This window comes from Haplochromis burtoni, unplaced genomic scaffold (assembly GCF_018398535.1).
Source record: "Haplochromis burtoni strain Fernald_Lab_line unplaced genomic scaffold, NCSU_Asbu1 Contig_229, whole genome shotgun sequence".
NCBI lineage: Eukaryota > Metazoa > Chordata > Actinopteri > Cichliformes > Cichlidae > Haplochromis > Haplochromis burtoni.
Genome location: NW_024582590.1, coordinates 818,686 through 835,955, shown reverse-complemented (window position 1 = coordinate 835,955; position 17,270 = coordinate 818,686). Strand labels below are relative to the sequence as shown.

At 42.0% G+C, this 17,270-nt stretch overlaps 1 protein-coding gene across 1 annotated transcript; it reads left to right on the top strand.

Moving 5' to 3' along the window:
• Nucleotides 1–558: 558 nt before the first annotated feature.
• On the top strand, nucleotides 559–16,887 carry LOC102299001 (solute carrier family 13 member 1). The gene is made up of 15 exons (XM_014338472.2): nucleotides 559–1,060; nucleotides 3,181–3,309; nucleotides 3,740–3,876; nucleotides 3,983–4,149; nucleotides 4,282–4,321; nucleotides 4,428–4,509; nucleotides 4,638–4,804; nucleotides 5,440–5,559; nucleotides 9,675–9,773; nucleotides 10,657–10,758; nucleotides 11,656–11,747; nucleotides 12,130–12,224; nucleotides 13,034–13,195; nucleotides 15,311–15,448; nucleotides 15,554–16,887. Exons 1-15 carry the CDS (start codon nucleotides 941–943, stop codon nucleotides 15,686–15,688), a joined length of 1,785 nt encoding a protein of 594 aa, XP_014193958.1. The 5' UTR covers nucleotides 559–940; the 3' UTR covers nucleotides 15,689–16,887.
• The last annotated feature ends 383 nt before the right edge of the window (nucleotides 16,888–17,270 follow it).

Below are 17,270 nucleotides of genomic sequence, written 5' to 3'. Positions count from 1 at the left end.
AAACTCTTATCATTTTCTTGATTAAAGTCTAACTCATAAATTTAAGAGGTTTGGATGCTGTCAGCTCGGTGCACATTCCATCTGGAAAGTTTGTTTGTGAAAGTATTTTCATGAATTTGGTTTAGTCATTAGTTGTGGGTCAAAGGCAACAGGCTATAAACTCAGCTAAACTTTAATGGAGCTCTGGGGTTTTCAACATGTGTCTTATTACTTCTGACTATTCAACATGAAATCACATAACAGTCCTTATCATGTTTTTTAATCTAGTGATGATTTTAAATGATGCAGGCCGGCATTCTAGCAAATAAATATTGTGTTTAAAATATTTCACAACAAGATCAAACAAAAAATAAACCCTTAAAAATCAGGATCTGAAACAAGTACAAAAACAGTATCACTAGAAGCAACTTATTAAGTCTGTATATGTATACTTGCTATACATACTTTAATAAAAATGATTCTTGATAAGAAACTTTGCATCCTTTATATTTTGGTTCTTATGTCAGAGTCTGTGACAAAGTCAAAAGGAAGATTAAGAAATTTTAGCATTAATAACACACAATGGAGTACACACCACCGATACATATAAATGTTTTGTGAATCGGTATACTTCCATTAGGTGTGAAAAAAGCATTTGTAGTTCCAGCGAAACTATTGACATTGACCCTTTCAAGCACCACGCTTGAAATAAATGAAAAGCCTTGTCACATTAACATCTGACCTTTGTCTTAGTGGAGAGATAACCAACAGTTACTAATGAGCTTTTGTATCTTGCTCAAGAAAACTGATATGGAAATGTAAAATGAAGCTTCCAGTAGTTTGATGACTTCCCCAAACTGGTTTCCAGCTTGTCATTCTCGGTCAATTATTACCCTCTCTAACATATCACAGCCAAATAACTGCGGGGTCACAGTAGGATCCTGCAGGAGAGACGAAATTGATGTGCGACCGGAGGATGCTGTCGAAGCTGAGCGAAGCACTGTGGAACTATCACAGCCTTCTCCTGATCATCCTCACGCCGCTGCTGCTGCTCCCTCTTCCTCTGGTCATCGGAACAAAGGTGTGTGCACAAATATGACGGGAACTGTATCCCCTCCATAACGGTTTCATTTAACTGAAATTGCACTGATCAGTGTTTTTAAGCAGCTCCTATCATTATTTGCATATTGTGAAATATGTTGCCACTGCTAGTTTTACTTGTATAGCACATAAACTTTATGATATGATCTCAGTAGGTTGTAGTTATTGTAGAGTTTTTGTGATGATCTGAACAGTCTCTGTGCTTTATTAAGTTTACGTTCGCTCTTTATTTGCTTTCCTATCAGCCAGTCATGGATTTGTACTTATACACTTTTTTCAACTCTGAGCACTACGAGATCTTTTACACTTTTTCCCGTCACTATAAATACGGCTAACAGACCCTTGTACTTAGTGCCAGCTGACCCTTGATCCTTTTCTAAAACTTTCTGCATATAAAACTTTATATACTCATAAAATGAAAACACATAAAATGATACCTCATGGTTAGTTTTTACAATTTCAGTTAACAAATGACTTGTCTGGGATTGCAAATAAAGCTCAATATCCGATTACAGAAAGTTTGACCTACATTGAAAATAGGTCAAAGGAAAGCCTTTGCAGTGCAAAAACAAAGCTTGCCAGTGGGATTTTGTTTTTCAGGCTATAATAAGATTTGAAATATTTAGTTGGATTTAGTTAGTGGTCTTGAGACCACTTTTACGTGGTCTTGGTCTCGAATCCCTCAGTCTTGTCTTGGTCTCGCTGTCTCGGTCTTGCTGTCTCAGATCGACATAGTGGTCGGGAGATTTGGAGTCAACAGTATCCATGACACACAACGTAACGTTCGATAATGTGTCATGTGCAAAAGCATCAGCTCTAAGAGCCGTGCTTAGAGAGTGCTTTGTGGTGAATCAGAAGAGTCGACTCCCATTGAGCGAGAGCCGCTCCTCAATGTCCTTTCGCTGCTCAGCTCTCACACAGTGGCTCAGCTATGCTCCAATCCCTCCATATTGTGGCCAATCATGTGCGAGGATATAGGATAATATCATTATGTGAAAAACAGAGAGGGTGAGAGACGTGACAGTCAAGTGGAGCGTGCGTCTGTCCTCTCAGTAAGTGAGTGAGACAGTAGACAGCGGTGAGGAGGGCTGTGTGAGTGCATCGCAAAAACACATAAATATGCCTGAGACCCGTAAACAAAGCAGCATCTGGCTGCAGTTTAAAGACTTTTTTGTCTCGGTCTCGTTTCGACTTTGTCTTGGTCTTCATCTTGTATTGGTCTCGATACCCTCTGGTCTCGGTATTGTCTTGGTTTAGGCGGTCTTGACTACAAGTCTAATATTTAGTACAGATCAGACCAAGATTGTTTCAGGAGAACCTAGAATTCCATGAAAGTCCATGAAGCAGCAAATCAAGTGCACAGCATAAACTGACACAGAGCACATGAGAGAATAGCTGAGACAAAGCACAAGGGGGAGACAGCACTATTTTTTTTAAAATGGGGAGCATTCAGGTCGACACATCAGTGAGGAAAAGAGACATGTCTGCATGAGATCGATTCAATTATGGGTGAGGAAGTAACAATAAACACTAGACACAAACAACCACTAATTACCAAACAAGGAAACTCCAACAGAAACGTAAACTCTGCATAAGGAAAGGACTCAAAGGAAAAGAATGTGAAGTGAAGGGAACTAATAACTTCCGATATGCAAAGTAACTGCAAGAATTCAAGACTGACAAGATCAACAGACAAGCTAATAATAATAAAAACGGGAAACATTATTGCACTATCAAGCAGAACTTGATAGTGTGACACCCAAAATACTGGGCCCTGACTGTGAAGCCTGGTGGCGGAAATGTTCATGCAGATCCACAACCGGATGGTTCAAAAAAAGAAAAGACAAAAGAAAAAAGTAAAGATAATAGAAAGATAACCGCTGGAATGAAGGTTAAATTAGACAATGCTTCAGTCCAAATAACTAGCTAAAGGTGTTTGAAGGTAGCTGCTGAGTGACGAGAGAGACTCTGGCTTACTGGACAAGCTGCTGCGTCTAATTTTTGCATTACATTTATATAAAAATGACCTTTAGCTATAATTACAGTCATTGATGTGTGTGTGTGTGTGTTTGTGTGTGTGTAATCGTGTTTTCCCTGTAGGAGGCAGAATGTGGCTTTGTGTTGCTGCTGATGGCAATATACTGGATAACAGAGGTGATTCCACTGTCCATGACCGCCATGCTCCCCGCCATCCTCTTCCCCCTGTGTGGCATCATGTCGTCCTCCAATGTGAGTCAATCAGAGTTACAGAGGACAAAATGTTCTTCGTCTTAAGGATTGTTATTCTTTATGAATGCACAGCAGCCGATGTGCTACTTGTGTGCCTACATGTGGAAAAAGAAGCACTGACTTCAACATGAAATTTTTCTTTTTTTTCTTGACAAATAATAAAGAGCCCTGTTTTCCTAATTTCTTGCTCTGTATGATTTACAGCTCAGAACAATTGTTTGTACTGATCCAATTATTTAATATTTTCCAGTGCATCTGTGTGTTTTTTAAAGCTGTATTTTTAATTGGTTTATCTGTTACTTGTTAACTCCCTGTATAACATTTTCTTTGGCCACAAACTCAAATTTGAAAATGGGCTTAAATTTTAACTCCTCTTCCTCAATTACCCTGTAGATGCACTCTCTGTTCTAAAATCCCTTTTCTCCTCTAGGTGGCAAAGGAGTATTTTAATAACTTCCACTTCCTGCTTGTGGGTGTTGTCTGCCTCGCCACGTCCATCGAGAAGTGGGGCCTCCACCGCAGAGTCGCCCTGAGGCTCGTCACCTTGGTGGGGGTCAACCCTGCTTGGTGAGCATCTTCGTTCTCTGCTGTTGGATTCAAATTTTGTATTTCTTCGAGATTTAAGTGTGAAGGCTCCATTGTTGCTTTTTGAACACACCACTGTCTCCTTCAGGTTGTTGCTTGGCTTCATGTCCGGCTGTGCCTTCCTCTCAATGTGGGTCCAAAACACATCAGCTGTTACCATGGTGATGCCCATCGTAGATGCTGTTCTCCAACAGATTCTAAAGGCGAATGAAGAGGGATACTCTGGTGAAGACAACCCTACCCTGGAGCTGGACGGTACCTGCACAGACAACATACTTTACTTTATAAAAGCACAAAATATAATTAAAAGTGTGAGATAGCTGTGTGTTTTTGAGCTTACAGTAGGATGGAACTTGTGGCCCTGACCATAATCTGTCATTTTTCCAGAAATCAACAACTGTACTGCAAAAAATAAAGAAGCTCTGAGGTATGTAAAGCATGGGGATTCACTGCTGCCCTCTGGGTTCAGGGTGTTCTAAGTTTTTGTTTCTGATGTGCTTGAAGAGCAGTTGAATCCCTTATTCCTCTCTCAGTGACAGCACAGAGCCAGATGTCCCCACAGAAACCTTCACTTCTGTTCAAATACCAGCAGAGTCGCAGCCTGCAGCAGACGAGGTGCAAAAAAGCACCAAACAAACACAGAATAAAATTATTCTTTGATATTTTTCCAGTGCTCATACATGTTCTGCTACTTCCGCTATTTCTGCTTCTCTGTCTTGAGTTCTCCGCATTTTGTCTTACAGGCTGCAGAGAACGTACCCACGGCCTCCCACAGGGACACAGGATGTCGACAGGGTCGGATGCTATGCAAAGCCATGTGCATCGGCATTGCCTACTCCTCCAACATTGGCGGCATCACCACGCTGCCCGGAACCTCTCCTAACCTCATATTCGCTGAGCACCTCAACCGGTGAGTGTCTTGTAAGTAGAATCTATCAATTCTCATTGGCTGCACTTTGAGAGTCACCATGGCAAGTCAGGACATCAAAGACATTACATTCATGCAAATGAATTGCAAGCTGTGTGGTCAAATGTTTGCTTATGCTGGAGGTATATCCCCTCTCTGTTGTAATGAAGTTTTACTCAGGATCATTATTCCAAAAAAGTAATGTTTTACTCTTATTACACAGAACACAGCTAAAATTAATCCAGTATGTTACTTAATTACTCCACAGAGAAAGTAACTTGTTTTCTCTACGCATTACTTTCAAGTTTCTCTGTAAAATTACTCTGAACATATTGTCTCATAATTACCATTTAACATCAGAAACCTCCAATTACAGCCCTACACACCAACACAAATCCCTACCTAATGAAAACACACATACGATCTTTCTTTTAGTCTTCAGGAACATAAAGGCGATAAAAACCAGCACAAAGAGACTTTAAAGTGATTCTACTTTAGAAAAATGAACAGGCACAAATGAAGGCTTGCCGTTCATGTTTGGTTAATTCAGTCTGCTGCACAGCTAGAATGAACTAAATGATTGAAAGACTGCTGTAAAAAAAAAAACAATGTTCTCCAAACACTGTCTTTACATTCAGCGTTTACCCAGACTGCAACAGCATCAACTTTGCCAACTGGCTCCTGTTGTGCCTGCCCATCAGTGTTATCATGCTGCTGCTGACATGGTTGTGGCTGTATTGGATCTTCATTGGCTCAGAGTGAGTGTCAGCATACCATCTGCAGAGCCAATCACCTGCTATCAGTGCTATTCTATTCTGACTACTCTTTGTGCACACTCCATTTGTTATTCTGTTTTATCAGTTTCATCATCCTATTCTGATTTCTTTGCATTGATTAATTAGTGAAAGTATCATCACATCACATTTATGTCTTTATTGTTGTGAATATTTATTAGAGTTTTGACGATGATGAACCATTTGTTTTCATATTTATGCTTTTGTGCTTTGTTAATAATGCCATCAACAGAGACTACATAAAACAGTGTCATTCAACACGGCTGATTTGCTCTCGAACTTTAAGTTCTTTAAAAAGGAACTAAAGAACATAAATGCTGTTTGACAGTTTTGTGGGCCTATTTAAAGCAGCTTAAATGTGCAAGTTTTTTATTCTGAAGGTTTACTGTTGGCCAGTCCACCACACACCTACAGGTAGCCATTGAAGCGGCTGGAAGATCAGCTAAGCTGTTAACTGAACTTTTAAAATACAGCGCATATACTGTAGTACCCTTTAAACAGAGCCAAAAACCACCCCCATAAAAACACTCGAAACCATCAATCCATGCATCCATCCATCTTCTTCCAGTAATCCGGGGCAGGGTCGTGGGGGCAGCAACCTAAGCAGAGAAGCCCAGAATTCCCTCTGCCTGGCCACCAGCCTATCCATCACTCGTATCAGCAATCTCGTCCTTTCGGTCACAATCAACAGCTCGTGACCATAGGTGAGGGTAGAGATGTCGATCGACTGGTAAAATGAGAGCTTCGCTTTTAAACTCAGCTCTCTTCACCACAACGGACCGGTACCGCGTCCACATCACTGCAACCGCAGCACCAATCCATCTGTCGGTCTTCCGCTTCCTTCTCTTGTCTCTTGTAAACGAGATCCAGAGATGTTTTCAGTCGAAGTCAGTAGCGTTCAATCCGCAATATACACAGTGCAGGTAGGCCACCGCTTTCCCCTCCTGAGTTACCTGACGGTGTGCTAGGATCTCTTTTTAGTCTTTTTCCATGGCCTCTCCAAACTCCTACCACATCTGACTTTTTGCTTCAGCCACTGCCCAAGCCATGTTCCGCTTGGTCTGACGGTACATATCAACTGCCTCCAAAGTCCCACAAGCTAAACAAGCCAGATTGGCCTCCTTCTTCAGCTTTGTGGATCCCTTCACCTCTGGTGCCCAACATTTGGTTTGGCAATAGAGGTGCTGAACATGGTCCAGTCGGCCTCAATGTCACCATTCTCCCTCGGAATGCCCTTGAAGCTCTGCCAGAGGTATGCATAGACGATCTCGCAAAACTATGGCCTCTGCCAGGTGTTCCCAGCACAAATTCACTATACATTTGGGTGCGCCAGGTGTGTCCAGCATTCTCCCCCGCCACCTGATCCAACTAACCACCCGGTGGTGATCAGTTGACAGCTCAGCCCCTCTCTTTACCCAAGTGTCCAGAACAAATGGCCGCAGGTGTGGTGATACGATTGTAAAATCGATCACTGACTTGCAGACTAGGGTGTCCTGGTGTCACATGCAAGTATGGACACTCTTATGTTCAAACAGGTCTCATTAACGTTGCCCACATGAGCGTTGAAGTCTCCCAGTAGGACAACGGAGTTCCCAGGTGGAGCACCTTCAAGCATCCCACCCAGGGACTCCAAGAAGGCTGAGTAGTCTGAACCGTCAGTCGGCACATAAGAGCAGACAACAGTCAGGACCTGTTCACTCACCCGAAGGCGCAGGGAAGAAACCCGCTCGTCTACTGGGAGAAACCCCAAAGTACAGGCAGCAAGCCGAGGGGATCCTAGGATACCCACCGCAGCATGCACACCATGGGAGACCCTACCAGGGGAAAAGGTATCGATTTGCAGAGGGGACACTCCAAACTATCCTCCAAAAGTCTGCAATATTTTCCCAAAATGTGTTATTTGGATTTGCAGTCATTGATATTTAAGAAATAAGGCAGTAGTCGGACTTCAGGAAATAACAGAGCAGATGACAGCAGGAAGAACAGAAAAAGGAAGAGCAGGGATGGAGGTGAATTTTAAAGCACTCTGCAGTTCTGTAGCAACTGTGGGTGTGGGGAGGGAAGTATCTTTAATAGTTCACTATATTAGATGTGGTCAAAGGTTGAACCATCAGCTGATGTTTGCTGCCAGTGATTGTAATATAATGTAAACATCAGAGGGTCCCAATGTGCAGGTGGTCCTTCTTCAGTAAACATTTGGAGATGGTGGGGAGGAACCTCCAATAAAACCAGGCCCGGCGAGGGGGCTTTTATTGTGACTGGTTAGGGAGTAAGAGAGGAGAAGACAAAAATGGAGAATATGGACAGACAAACTCAAATACAAACTGCAGTACCCAGTGCATTGTGGGATGTTCCCCAGCAGCCTGAGCATAGAGCAACGTCATTTCAGGGTCACCTCTTTCCCAGTATCCGCTTACCTTTGCCAACAAATCATTGATTGTAAATATATAGATCTGACAGAGCTGATTTTTCCACTAGTCAACCAGCCTGCTCCACCCAGGTTGATCAACAGCCGCGACGGCCCCATCGTCATGTGCGGTCCGGCCCCATCTTGGGCAAAAGAGCTTACTCTGCTCGAGTTTCACTATACAGAGATGTCTTTTGCACAGCTTTCCCCTCCTGAAGACAGATCAGTTTTGTAACTTTTGCATTCCAATTCCTGGGCATTAAAATTCCCACGATAAAGATGTACCTCGGAGGCGTCAATGTTTTTGCCAAAATACCCACAGGGGGCGTTGCTTGACCTCTAAACCCATCTCAGCTTGCTACTCATCAAAGGTCTCCAACGTCAGGCTCCCATTGCAACCCCATGCCGTTTGCCCCTAACTTCTTTATCACTGCGTTTCCATGCTCCGGCTGAAGTACAGTGACTACTTACTGGCATGCACACTATGTTGCTGCTTGCCTTCTTCGGGTTTCTACGCTGTTCAGAATTGACCTCCTTATCGACAAAATTCCATCCGGATCTTTATCCCTGCTTAAGCAACCGCCGCCCAGTCTCCAAAAACTGCTTCGTCTTCTTCTTCAGACAAAGCAAAACCAACCAATTGCGCAGCCGCTTTTTGATATTTTACTTTAAAATAAACTCACCTTTAAGCCCCTGTGAATTGCTGACCCATTACCTCTACCTCAGAAAATCCCAGCATAACTTACATCCAGACCTTCAGCTCATCATCGAATCCAGCCACATCCCAACCAGATCATAGTTTCTTTCACATTTTTGGCAAGTTTTATGGTGTCCAGGATTTCTCCTAATCTCTTCTTTGGCCATTCCTTCCACATTGGTACAGCAACTTATGCCTCCCGCAAAGGAATTATGGACCACTTAATCAAGCTCACGGTCCGATGGTCATCACAAGACTACCAGTTATACATTCGCAACAATCTCCAAGACCTTCACAATGTCCAATCTTCGCTTCTGCTAGGGGATGCCTTCTTTGGGGATCTGCCCCACCCAGGAGCTGCTGCCAGTCCCCTCCGAGGCCTTCCCCAAATCGCAGCATCAGTCCACGGTCTCTCATCCATCATCATTCATCGTAACTGAAGATGTGGTCCCAGCTAGTGAAAGTAAAATTCAGACCCACTAAGTATTTGAATAACTTGGTTATAATTTATATATTTTCATCCATCCATCCGCTTCCGCTTATTCTTTTCAGGGTCGCGGGGGGCGCTGGAGCCTATCCCAACTGTCATAGGGCGAGAGGCGGGGCACACCCTGGACAGGTCGCCAGTCTGTCGCAGGGCTAACACACAGAGACAGACAACCATTCGCACTCACATTCACTCCCGCATTCATACCTATGGGCAGTTTTTGCCTATCCCCACAAACTGCCCACGCAAACGCCCACACAGAAAGACCCCGGCCTGATGGTGGAATTAAACTCAGGACCTTCTTGCTGTGCGGCAATAGCGCTAACCACCGTGCCACTGTGCTGACTATATAGTTTCACAACTATGTAAATATATAATTATTTCTTCATTGTCTATCTGTGCTTTTAACCAAACACAGTCAGTCATTAAATTCAGTGTGGGCACTTCCTCTCTCTCTCTCTCTCTCTCTCTCTCTCTTTCTTACGCAGCTTCAAGTTCCTGTGGCAGTGTCGGGGAGAGCAGTCTGAGAGAGAGAGGGCGGTGAAAAAGGTGCTGGAAGACGAGTACAAGAAGCTGGGAGCCATTCGGTGATCTCTCATTCGTTCATTTACACACTTGTTTATTCTTCAAAGTAATCAGCTTGATCATTTATTCATTCATGCGTGATCATTACTGCTGTTAGGCATTAATATGTCCATTTATCTATTCATCCATTCACTGACCTCAAATATTAGAAACAGGCAAATGAATGGTCATTCATTTTTGTATTCGGTGTTTTGAATAAAAAACAAACAAACATAAAAATTGAACTATATATGTATCGTCTAAAACACCTATATTAATACACATGGTAAAAATAATCAGAATATAAATGTTTACCCCATTTTTTAACCCCTTATTTGGAATTTTATTGGGACAACCTGCCTAATCCAGAATGACTAAGGGTCTCCAGAAGGTTGCCTGAAGCGTTCTTCTGTAGAAAAACCTTGACAGTTTTTGTTTGCTTTGTTGTGCAGACAGGTCATGATTTCTACAAAGAAACATTGCTTCTGCATTTTTCAGTCTTTTTCTTTTCGTTTTTGGGATTCATTCAGAATAAATGTATTTATTTATTTACTTGTTTTTTGGGTGCACTTTGAACATAACAAGGCAAGGCAAGGGCCACCTGGTTTTATATTCATGAGAGGGAGACATTTATCTCACAAACTGACCAACTCAGGCCAAATGAGATGGATAAAGAGATCTGTAGCCCGGAGGTTTGGTGAACTCTCTCTCTGTCAGCACATATATAACTTACAATATAACTCTTTTAAAGAGCTATATTTTCATTCAGGAATTTATTTAATAATACAGAGGTTTTTACATTACCTTAGATTGCCATCATTCATTTACTTGTTGATCAGTTATTGACAGAAAGACATTCCTATGATAATTTATGCATTCACACATTCATTCGTTCCCTCTCTCCAGTTCTCAGGAGATCTTCACCGGGGTGGTTTTTGTGGTGATGGTTTTGTTGTGGTTGACCAGATCTCCAGGTTTTATACCCGGCTGGGCTTCCCTCTTCCCTCAGTGAGTCACAACCTTCTTTTTATTTTCTTGGAAATTATTCAAACTTATTCCCAAGTACAAGGTGTGATCTTAAAGCCCTCGATTTTTTTTTCCCATTAAAGCAACAACAACAACAAACCCATAGTTTAATTTTGTCCAGTGTCCTTCTGCAGCGCTCCTGCTATAGATCATTCTGTAGAGGTCACAATCTTACTATTTGTTCTGGATCTCTGCTACTGTGTCAACTCAAACTTGATCTTGAGATGGAGATATGGAAACTATAATGCCTGCAGGCAATAATATGCACCCTGAAAGTTTCCGCTGAATGTTCTCTTCAGGTGTTTCTGGAGAGTCGAGCTCCCAGAAACACCTGAATGTCTGATGCTTGAAAATTAGTGCACAACCCCATGAATATCAAGAAAAAAAATCGTGGTTCACATGCACATTCGTGTATCTGAATGTGCTGCAGGCTCTCTCCTAAAACTGCTGTCTGTTCAACAGCCAGAACAGATTTCTCGGGAAGAAATAAACAGTAGTGCTGAAGCATCCAGAGAGGCATGTGGAGACAACCTTGAAGCAAATACTCTTAAATGTAGTATCATTTTGAAAAATTCCACCTCTTCCAAGAGCAACATGAGAAGTCGTACACTGTTAAAAATATGTATTGTTTCCTCTTTGTAATGCAAAGAACCAGAGTTACCAGCTGTTTCACAAAATAACTTTTCTAATACAAAGAAGTTCATCTGGGAGTCACTTTCAGTAGAAACCAACAGACTTATTGTTGGTTTTGATCTTTCCAGGCAGTTTCTTGATAGAATGACAAATATCAGACCAGATTCTTTGGGAAACACATATATTTATGATTTTTCACAGCAGCAATGAACCATGACCCAGCTGATCCCTTTTTCTGTTTTTCAGTAAATCCAACTACATCACAGATGCCACTGTGGCTCTGGTGCTGGGCGTCCTCCTCTTCATCGTACCTGCTCACGGACCCTCCAGAAAATATGGTAAATGTATGGAACGTGGCTTGTTGTTTACTCAGACGTTGAAGGCTAACACAAGTACTCAAAGAGCCCCAGAGCAGGAAATTAGCATAATTGGTTGAGTTTAAGTAGTGTAGATTTACTACTGTAGATAACTTTTGTTTTTCTTAATTCTTCTTAATACAGTTTTCCTACAATACATTATTCTCACTTCTTTGGTTATTGTGTCCTATGCATATCAAGCTTTTACATAAAAAAATAAACTTTAAGCTGCACAGAAATGTGTGAATACCTAAAATCAGTAAAGTATTAACACTCATTTAAATCTCAGAGGTTCTGAACATCTTGTCTGTTTTTCAGCATCTGTGCCATCAGTCCCAGTAAATGTTTTTCTTTCTCCATTCAGAGTCAATGATTTCCTGGAAAGAGTTTCAGGCCTCCATGCCGTGGCAAGTTGCCCTGATGGTCAGTGGAGGCTTTGCCCTCGCTAAAGGTGCAGAGGTATGCTGACATACAAATTACACTTCATTCAGAACAGTTTCCTCGTACCGAACAAGAAGAAATTTGATGCATAACACTGTAAAGTTTTCACAGCTAACACAGAAAAACCTCAGGTCCAGATAAAAAACAGCTCTCTGGTGCAGATCATTGGGGATTACAACAACTTTAACCGGACTACTCCCCTGATTGTGTCAACATTGTTTTCAGTCAGTGCTCACGATCAGAAAGATTATAGTAAAACTTACTGAAAAGCATGAAATAAAAAAAGGATCAAGATTGTTTAGCTTAGAGTTAAATCATAAGTACACTCAAATAGCATAGTTTTGAGTGCACTTCAATTATATCTCTGTCTATCTCTGTCTCTAGAGATAAACAGCGACAGATATAGAGATAGATAAAGATATAGGCCAACCGACTGTGGTTGTAAAAAGACTTCAGGACCTACAGAGGTCAGTGGAAACACCTTCTCTTTGAATTGCCCTCTGTACGCACTTTGCTGCTCAGTTTATGGGCTCAGTCACTCATTCAGACTCAAGCTGAACAAAAAAGTCTTTTTTGTGAATTTTGCCATGGTATGTCTAACTGTGCATTGTCCACTGACAATTTGTCTACAATTGAAATCATTAATTAATGAACAAATGGCTTCACAGTCAGACCAGCCTGTCCTCATTGCATCTGGTCATATGTCCACAAATGTCATGTCAAATCTTCAAAATGGGCCTTCAGAAACCAGTGGTTGATGTAATGGTACCTAAAGCTGGTCTAAAATCTGCTGTACACTTAACATGTGTGTTTGTTTGTGTGTGCAGGAGTCAGGTCTGTCTTTATGGCTGGCCAGGCTGATGACACCTCTGGGCGACCTCCCAGTCTTAGCCACAGTCACAGTGGCTTGCCTCCTTACCACCACACTGACAGAGGTGGCCAGCAACGCTGCCACCATCACCATCTTCCTCCCCATTCTCTCTCCTCTGGTTAGTTCAGTGTGTTATACTTTACAGATCTGCCGAAATGCTAAGAATTACTGTTCAATTTTGAGCTCAGTATTTTATTCTTGGACTTTACTAGAGTACTTAAAATAATCATTATTTATCTTACACTGGGCTGTGGAGGAATCCCTCCGTTCATGGTCTGCTTGAAACAAACCGTTTAAATCCACTCCCTTTAACCCTACTTTCTTCGGATTGGCTTCTCCCGACAAATACAACACGCAAGGGATGAGCAGCAATTTTATACTCATGTTGAATTAATGAGCTCTTTAGAAATCAGCTGTGCACCACGGGTGCTGGTCTGGGCCTTTCCTGCGCGTTGTTCCCCGTTTCACCGTCAAATCCAGCACTAGAGTCAAATTAGTCAAAAATAAAATAAGTAAAACTGTGTGGTTTCAGCTTCCAGATGATTCATTTTCCTCAGAATCTGCTTTTTCATTTGTTGAGCCTAAATGCTATTTGATGCCTGTAAATTCTTTAACTTCCATAACATCAACTTAGCGGGAGGTCGGCCTCCAGTTCAAGCATTAATTTAAGTGCTCGAGTGCTAAGACTATGCAGAGACACGTCTTCAAGATTCCTCTCATGTCTCCTCAGTCCTGACCTCATCAGTGTTTTCAGTCTGATAAATTCAGCTTTTTTGAGGGAAACTGCTGTGACATCTGAGTCGTTCTGCTGTTTCAGTGTTTTGCTTTAGCTGCAGTTTGTACTGTTTATGAGCTTTAAGATTTTGTTTCAACATAAAACAGAGCATATGGAACTTACAACAAAAGAGACGACCACATCAAGGCTAACAACTCTTTTTACAGTTCTGTCTCAAGTCCTTCGGACCCCCCATAAGTAGGGAGGGGTTTCTCCAGGAAGTGTGCAGAACTTACTCATTTAGCTTTTCTAAGGGACATTTAGTTCTCTGATCTCTGGGTTGGCTGAGAGATTCAACCCTCATCGTTGACCTCCAAAAGAAGATGGTGCCTCTGTATGCTGGCCTTGAGCACGTTCCTCTGGTCAATTCAAACCACTCATTTGTATACTTGTGTTTTTTTGGTGGAGCACAATTCTTGAAACAGTAGTCTGGATGTTCACAGGTGGTCCATCACAGAGTTTCACACCCGGGCAGTAAATCAAAGACATTACATTTGTGCAAAGTAATTGCATGTTGGAGATATTTCCCCTCTTTGTTGTGATCAGTGTTGGGGTCACACTTTTCGTAAAAGTAATGTAGTACATTAATTAATTACTAACAGGAGGAAGTAATTCATTACACGTTACTTTCTCGTTACTCCGTAAAAATCACCTGAAACACATCGTTTTTCATTAATTTCTTTTTTTTTAAATGCATTGTTGCCTCTTGTGCTTTACTTTTCGTACAATTACCATTTAACCATATAAACCTATATGCTACAGACACACGTAATATTTCCCTGAATTGACTCTGGTTTAAAAAATACAAAAAGAACAGGTCCAAACGGAGGCAGTTTGTGAACAAAGCACTCTGACCAAGTTAGAGGGGGGGATGTCAAGTTGGCAATGTCTATCTTTTCAACCAGTACCACTGCAAAGCATGCAATAGACACACCCGTCGACCATGTCCATCCCAAACTTTGCATCTTCAAAGCGTGAAATGGACATGCATGCAAAAGGTACAGTAAGCTGCAGTACCAGCAGAGGGCGATATTTCAAATCAAATCAAATCAAATCAAATCACTTTTATTGTCCCATCACATGTGCAGGTACATTGGTACAGCACATGTGAGTGAAATTCTTGTGTGCGAGCTTCACAAGCAACAGAGTTGTGCAAAATACAATAATGTAAACAAGCAAAATACGTGAAAAAAGCGTGAAAAGGACATGCATGCAAAAGGTACAGTAAGCTGCAGTACCAGCAGAGGGCGATATTTCACTTCAGACCAACACGAAAATAATCACAGGAACGCGTTTAAACAGACGTTACTAACACATTTACATGTAAATACATATTGCCCCCCCCCCCCCTTAATCCTTTGACTGAATGTTAATAAAAGTTTTTATAATAAAAACTAATTATTGTTATTTAATCTCACTAATGTGGGAAATATTTATGAGAGATTGTTCTCGCTTCAGGCCGAGGCCATACACGTCAACCCTTTGTACATCCTGATCCCCGCCACCCTGTGCACATCCTTCTCCTTCCTCCTGCCAGTGTCCAACCCACCAGGTGCTGTGGTGTATGGCTATGGACACTTTACCACCCTAGATATGGTGAGTTCTGTCACAAGAAAATAGAGGTTGCAACTAGAAATAACTCTTTCACTAAATGTATGCTGGCCATAATTCACAAGAAAAATCTGATCCTGTCTGCTGCAGGTTAAGGCGGGACTTGGCGTCAACACGATTGGAGTCCTCGCCGTCCTGCTGGCCATGGCAACTTGGGGAATTCCTTTGTTCTCGCTGGATACGTACCCCGACTGGGCACCGACCTTCAACTCCACGACGCCTTGATGAGCGGACTCCGGGCGTAGTTTTCAGTGGTCAGACTCTGAATCCTGAAAGAGACTCAAAAAAGGCTCCCGAGTTCGATGCTTAAGAAATAGATTAATGTGCTTTAACTAACCCAAAGCTGAATGGGTGTATTCATGTTTCTGTAGTGGTGTTACTGCTTCCTCTCCACCAACAGGTAAACATTTAGAAGCCCCTGTTTCGGTGCTGCAGTCGCGGTAAACCTGGTTGCCAACAAAAAACATTTAAAGAAGTCATGTTGTCAGCAAATCTAATGTGCAGACCCAGGCTAATAATCAGTTTATCTTACTACATCTTCTTTTTCTCTATCATAACACTCCACTGTTTTTCAAAAGTCAGGATGAGATATCCTCCTAAAAATCCCCCCAAATACTCCCAAACTGCAGCTTAGCAGAGAAGAGAATGACGTCTTTGCTGCCGTCCTGAGTCATTTTGCATTCAACAATAGATGCCCAGCCCTGAAAACCTTTGGATTTGCACTTCTTCATTGCACCTTTTTAAAGTTATTTACTATACTTTATAGGTAAATTAATATTTAAAAAATTTGCCAACTGAAGTTTGATGTCACGGAATGTTACTGGAATAAACAATCGGAGCAATTTGAGTTTTTCTATTTGTTACCATCATGCTGAGTGCTGCTGCAGGCAGGATGAGGACCTAAACGCAGGACTCGAAACAATAAGGTAAACTGAAGGAAGCAGCTTATTGCACTGTAGCAAAACCTTTACAAACACAGAAAAGAAAACCTGGACGGGGACCTAAAAGAAAACAGGGAGCTAGGAACAAGGGTCGTGTTTGATCTGGGAGAGATCAAACACGACGAGACAGGGAATAAGCAAAACTGAATACCCTAAACGCAGGACAAGGAACTATTAAAATAAAACAGGAAACATGAGATGCGGGTTAGACACTGGGGGCGCCCAAATTCATGGGCTACATCCTCCCGAGGCCGCATTTGTAGGCCAATTACGTCACAGTGACGCAACGAAGGCTGTCCAAATTCGTAGACTCCTCCGAATGCGGCCGACAAATGCGTGCTCCTTTTCCCCACATTCGAAGGACGGGTCAGGTGTATCCTTCGTGGCCCACCATATCCCAGGATTCATAGCGCAGCCCAGCCAATTTCCGTTTCCATCAATGGCGGGAGCTACTTAGTTTTAATATTACTCTTATTATTCTTTCTGGGTCACAAAATAAACTTTTAAGATATTTTTAGGCGAGAATGTAGCTGTGTAAACCTCAAATATCTGCTCGGTTTATCAAGACATCACATATTTGCAAAAGTGCTCCAACATTTTCAGAGACGTCTGTTACCCACCAGCTCCATAGCGAGCCAGGGTTCAAGGCTCACTAGAGCCGGCGAGAACAGCGAACTCCCCGTACATCGTTTTCAAACCCCCGCCGTCTTTCGCTACTCAGGTTAAACATGATATATAAGTCACTTAGATAACTTAAACATTTTATTGTTTGGCTTTTTTCAGTGTTTTATTTGTTCCTGAGTAAATCAGTTTGGCTGAGATTAGAACTGAATAAACATCAAACGGAAAACTGATTAAACAGAAGT